The sequence below is a fragment of the Populus euphratica genome, unplaced genomic scaffold (assembly GCF_000495115.2).
Source record: "Populus euphratica unplaced genomic scaffold, PopEup_1.0 scaffold4553.1, whole genome shotgun sequence".
In the NCBI taxonomy this organism is placed as follows: Eukaryota; Viridiplantae; Streptophyta; class Magnoliopsida; order Malpighiales; family Salicaceae; genus Populus; species Populus euphratica.
In genome coordinates, this window is record NW_011504384.1 from 1 (window position 1) to 6,194 (window position 6,194).

The 6,194-nt window shown below is 27.2% G+C and overlaps 1 protein-coding gene across 1 annotated transcript; it reads left to right on the top strand.

Moving 5' to 3' along the window:
* The first annotated feature begins 4,160 nt into the window (after positions 1–4,160).
* Positions 4,161–6,191, top strand: LOC105120061 (NHP2-like protein 1). Its single transcript, XM_011018248.1, has 5 exons — positions 4,161–4,271; positions 4,364–4,484; positions 4,570–4,673; positions 5,746–5,877; positions 5,971–6,191. Exons 1-5 carry the CDS (start codon positions 4,269–4,271, stop codon positions 5,995–5,997), a joined length of 387 nt encoding a protein of 128 aa, XP_011016550.1. The 5' UTR covers positions 4,161–4,268; the 3' UTR covers positions 5,998–6,191.
* Positions 6,192–6,194: the final 3 nt, after the last annotated feature.

Below are 6,194 nucleotides of genomic sequence, written 5' to 3' on the forward strand. Positions count from 1 at the left end.
AACTAAATTTTTAAAAAAATTGACGGGTTAACCAGAATTAATTGGGTTAATCCGTCAAACCAAGTTAACATATCAAACCTGAAATCCGTATCATAAAAGTTTGATAACTAAATAGAAAAAAATTAAACATTAACAAACTAAATTAAATAAAAAAATTTAATTAAAAAACAAAAATAAAAAGAATTAGTCTTTTCACTGTGAATTGTACAATGCAGTCCACAGTAAAGGTATAAAAACAACAAAAAATAGTAATAAAGGTATCAGTTGATAACTAAATAAAAAAAATTAAATAGAAAATATTAATTAAATAAAAAAATTATAAGAAGAAAAAAACTAATGAAAAAAAAATCTAAATTAACTAGCATAACTTGTCAAACGTAAAATTCATATCATAAAAGTCTGATAACTAAATAAAAATAATAATATCAATAAGCTAAATAAAAAAATTAATTAAAAAAAAAAGATATCAGCTTTTTCACTGTGGACTATACTATGCAGTTCACAGTGAAAAGCATAAAACAAAAAAAAATAAAAACATTATCATTTTCACTGTGTATTGCATACAATATTAAAAGATGAAATTGAAAGAAAAAACTAATGGTAAAAAAAAAATTGAATCAACTGGGTTAACCCGTCAAAACTAGGATTTACGTTATAAAAATGTGATAACTAAATAAAAAAATTAATTAAAAAAATAAAGAGAAAAAAATCTACAGGAAGAAAAAAACTAATAACGAAAAAGCAAAAAAATCTGAATCAATTGGGTTAACCTGTCAAAACAGGTTAACATGTCAAACATGTGATCCATATAATGAAAGTCTAATAATTAAATAGAAAAAATTTAATATTAAGAAACTATATAAAAAAAAACTAAAAACATTAGTTTTTTCAATATGGATTGCACAGTGCAATCCACAATAAAAGACTTCAAAAAAAAAAGGCATATGTCATGTGTTATTCTTTTTTCTTGCATAAAAAATATAAAAAAAAATATTAAGATCTAAGAGTAATAGGTCTTTCTGCAAAGATATACCCAAAAACCTTGAATTTAGCTGCAACGCTTAACCCAAAAGTAATATTTATAACATTAATAATAATATTAAACTTACATGGCTCAAGTTTAAGGAGTCTGGCTGCAACACCGGACCCAAGAGAATTGAATGCGGGTCTGACTGTAAGGTCGTATTATAAAAGTGTGATAATTAAATAGATTAATTTTAAAAAAATCAATAGGAAGAAAAAAAAAACTAATGAATAAAAAAATATATGAATTAATTGGATTAACCTTTCAAATCAGGTTAACCCGTCAAATAAGGAATTTACATCATGAAAGTTTGATAATTAAATAGAAAAAAATTGACAGGTTAACCCATCAAGCCCGGGATACGTGTCATGAAAGTATGATAATTAAATATAAATAAATTTAACATTAATAAACTAAACTAAATGAAAAAAATTAATTAAAAAAATTTCAGGTTAACTTGTCAAATCACATTAACCCGTTAAACCTGGAATCTGTATTATAAAAGTCTAATAATTAAATAAATAAAAAAATAATATTAATAAACTAAATTAAACAAAAAAAATTTATTAAAAGAAAAAAAACATAAAGAAAAAGGAAAAAAAAACCATGAAAGCATAAAAAACTAGAAAAAAAAAAAGAAATTAAAAAAAAAAACTCATGCATTTTAGAACATAATACATGTTATCGTAATTATAATATAACAATAGAAAAAAATCTAAAAAATCAAGGGAAGTTACATTGTTTTTTCCGTACTTTTTAAAGTATTGACAAATTTATTATCTATTTTTTGTTAGTTATTATATTATATTAAAATTTATTATATAAATATTAAATAAATTTTTTATTTTTTAATGTGATATAAAAAAATTATATATAATTTAATTTTTCAAAAATAAATTGTATTTTTTGAATGTAGAATAAAAATACTTTGAAATAGTTAGAAAGATGGGACAGAAAGTAAAAGCTAACGAAAACCACTATGATCATCACCTGATTTTCAATAGCTTCTTCAACGGGGATTCTGTCACCGTCCTCTCCCGGAAGTGCCTTCATCTGAGAAAAAAATCATAACAAAAAAATAAAAAAAAATATCATGCAAGGAAATCTATAATGTTTCATGAGAAAATCTATAATTATAATTTTTAATTAGCTTAATATTAAAAATAATAAAATCGATAGCGATAATTTTTTTAAAAAATCATAACAAAAAAAATCATGTGGAGAAATACAATAACAATTCATAGTGTTTTAAAGAAAAAACTACGAAATTAAATTTTCAACTAGCTTGATATGAAAAAAATAAAATTGATAAAGATAATTTTAAAAAAATTATAAAAATAAAAAACAATGTAGCAATTTATAATGTTTTTAAAAAATAAAATCAACAAAAATAATTTTGAAAAAACACAAAAAATTATAAAAATATATGAAAAAATTTAAAGCTGAATTCTCAACCAGCTCAATATTAAAAAAATATTTAATAAAGATAATTTTTAAAAAAAATATATATGAAAAAACACTATAGCAAAACAAAAATTATGTAGATAAACATTATAACAATCCATATTATTTTAAATAAAAACTACAAAGTAAAATTGATAAAGATAAAAAAAATTAATAAAAAAGACACACAGAGAAATATTATAGTAATCTATAATGTTTAAAAAAAAATTATAAAACTAATTTTTAATTAGTTCAATAATAAAAAAAATTGATAATTTTTTTAAAAAATAAACACATAAATAAAAAAAATAATCTTGAAAAAAAAACATGTAAAGCCAAAAAAAAAAAAGAATGCAGAAAAAAGGAAAAAAATACAAAACATATATATATGGTACGGAGAAAGCTATAGTATTTCCCTTCTAATGTTAGAATATTAGTTAATTGATAGATGAAACATGTGATGATAGCAAAACATGATGATCGGTGATGAGGTGGTGGATAACAATGACTTTTAGACAATGATGACTATTATACAATTTTAAATTTATAGATTAAAATAAAATATTTTATTTTTACTAATTTTTGCAAATGCTTGGTGCTTGATTGGTATTATATTTTTAAAGTGAATTTGTATTGAAAAAATATTAAATTAATATTTTTTTTTTAGTTTTTTTTAATGATTTCAAAGTGTTGATGTTAAAAAAATAAAATTTATTTATTAAATAAAAAACACTTTTAAAAAATAATATGTGTCATAATAATACCATAAAAAAATAAAAAAATATAAAGCTTATATAAAAGGATGTTATTAACTAAAAATAAATTATACACCTTGTTGGCTTCTATTTGTCTCAATTTGTGCATACATCAACCATTGGCAAAGATCATACTCAAAACTCGAAAGCTTCGGATAACACCTGGAAATAGAACTAGGCTATGCTTTCATTTAATCTTTTTTTCTTTCTTCCGTTTAATCTTTTTTTTTTTTTTTAAAAAAGGTCAAATTGTAAGATGACCTGTCGCTGTTGAATTAACTTAAAAATCCAACGCCCAAGATTCTGCTCTGCAAAAACTAATGGCTTAGGTCTAGCCACATCAACGAAGACGTTATAATTGTAAACACAGGGAGCCTCAAATCAGTCAGCCAAGTATTACTTAAGTCTCAATTGAGCTCCATAAACAAATATTATTATCAATTAGGTCCCAAATGCTTTAGATATTTCTCAATTTGATCTTTATGTTAACTTCCATAAGTTTTTCCATTAATTATTAACAAGAGCAAGATCATGGGTTCAAGTAGGTTAAACTACTTTTTTTAAGAAATCAAAATATGTTATTTTGGTTTTTTTTTTAAAAAATCAGTAATGTTTTTACTAAATTAATAAATTTGTAAGTCAATCGAAGTTTTTAATTCAAATATATCAAGTAAACTTCTTTTTTATTTATAATAAAACTCGAATTAAATTATATCTTGAGTTGATTAGAATCCGAGTTACCCTTCAAAGCTTGTCATGGTTTAATAAGCTGTCATAAAATATGCAAACATGATGGAAAATACTAATAGATATACTTGAATCGAATGAGCTCATTTGATAAAATCTTTATTGTAGGACTTAATTGGCAATAAGTGTACACATTAAGGACTAAACAAGAGGTTTCTCCATACAAATACAGCACGCTGTACCTTTCTACTTCTCATAAAGAGAGCTGCGAAAACCTCAAGCCAAAAACCCTAGCCTCCTGCTTTACCTTCATCCGAGGCAGAGACTCCATCCTTGATTGAAAAACCCTAAATCCAAACATGGTACTTAGTCCCTCTCTCTCATTGTTCACGAAAGAATTCGTTTTGATTAGTAGAAAATATCTCATCTTGTTAAGTTTTGTTTGATTTTGCAGACAGTAGAAACAGTGAATCCAAAAGCATACCCGCTTGCAGATGCCCAGTTGACCATAACAATACTTGACCTTGTTCAGCAAGCTGCTAATTACAAGCAACTCAAGAAAGGAGCCAATGAAGGTTAGCTTTGTCAAAACTAGTAGTTATTTGTATGGTTTTTTGCTAATATAAAATCCGGGGTTTTGATAAAGTCTTGATTTTTCAGCTACAAAGACACTTAACAGAGGTATCTCTGAGTTTGTTGTGATGGCTGCTGATACTGAACCACTTGAGATTCTTCTCCATCTTCCTTTGCTTGCTGAAGACAAGGTTATTTATTTGCTTACTAATACTTTTTGTTGAAGGGTTTTGGTTGTTTCGTTCTTATGTTTGAGTTTTTGTTGTTTTGGATGCAATTTCTGCTGTCTTGTAAATTGGTTTGTTGTGTTTGGAATAGTATTAGAAGAATGTGACTTTAGGGTTTTATGCCATTAAGCTTATTTAATTGGTTTTCTTCTTTTTTTCCCTGGTTATTACTATACATCTTGCTTTGTGACTAATTTAGTTTTGGACGGCTTTTCTTGGTTATGTATTACATTTTCACGCATATGCTTGTCTTTAGTTATAACGACCTCAATTGTATAATCTGAATAAATGTGACTAAAGATGAATAAATTTCAATGGATTAGATTATGCTTTTGTGACCTTTTTCTAGGCCAAGCTATTTGCTTTTGAAAATTTATGAAGACTTGGTTCTCCCATTCTACTGCAGACATGCAATGCTACCTCTTATTCATTCTGGAAGTGGTGAGTCTCTGTGGGATGATTGACAAATTTAGGTCACGTATATCTAGAGTTTGTCACAACCTTTGGTAACAAAGGGTAGACCTAGGACACTGGCGAGGGAACATAAACCCCCTTATACCCCCCTGCAGAAAGGCAAGACCATCATGAGGAGTAGCATCTTGAGTTTTAAGTATAATTGGAAGTAAAGTGAGGAGTAGCACACAACTTAAGTTCTTTGTGAACCCAAGTTCCAAGCTACTTGTAATCCTTCTTAAATACCCCACAATTTTCCCTGAAAGAAGTGCACGCACACAACTTAATTCTTTGTCATATGATTGATGGAGAAGCTGACTTCACAGAACTTGGTCCATTGACTTGTGACAGGAGAGGTTGGATTCAACTAGTTTTTCTTTTTCAATCTTGAAGGAATAATTGAGAATGTTCCCTGGACCACTCTTTATGCCGAGGACATGAGATTGAATCCAGGAGAAGCAAATTTAAATACAGAGCAAGGATGATTTATTATGTTTTGTGCTTGTGCTCGTGCTCCTCTTTTCTTTAATGACTCTCTGAAGGCACAGATCAGTATCATTTTTTTTTTTTATTGAATTGGCAGAATGTCCCCTATGTATTTGTCTCTTCAAAGCAAGCACTTGGCCGAGCATGTGGTGTCACAAGACCTGTCATTGCTTGTTCAGTGACAACAAATGAGGGGAGTCAATTGAAAACACAAATTCAACAACTCAAGGTATTTGCTTTCTGTCATGCCTGTGGAATTCATGTGGTGTTAAGCTTTGTTAATTTCAGCTCATTATTCTTTTTTGCCCCTTTTGAAATTCAGGATGCCATTGAAAAACTTCTGATCTGATTTGTATGGATGCAATTTCGGCGTGATGGGCCTCTTGGATCATTGGTGGTTGCTCCTTTGGAGGCTTTGACTGATGAAGTTGTACCCTACCGCCAGCATGCTTTTTGTTTCTTACCTTGTTTAAGATTTTGTCTGTCTTTTTTTCACTCAATAACTGCAAAAACTTGAGATGAGTCATATAAAGTTCAGTAATCTAT

Excerpts from the sequence above, each read along its gene's own strand:
- LOC105120061 (XM_011018248.1), top strand. Across the intron at positions 4,485-4,569 it reads CAAGAAAGGAGCCAATGAAG|CTACAAAGACACTTAACAGA; the intron begins GTTAGCTTTGTC and ends TTGATTTTTCAG. Across the intron at positions 5,878-5,970 it reads CACAAATTCAACAACTCAAG|GATGCCATTGAAAAACTTCT; the intron begins GTATTTGCTTTC and ends TTTGAAATTCAG.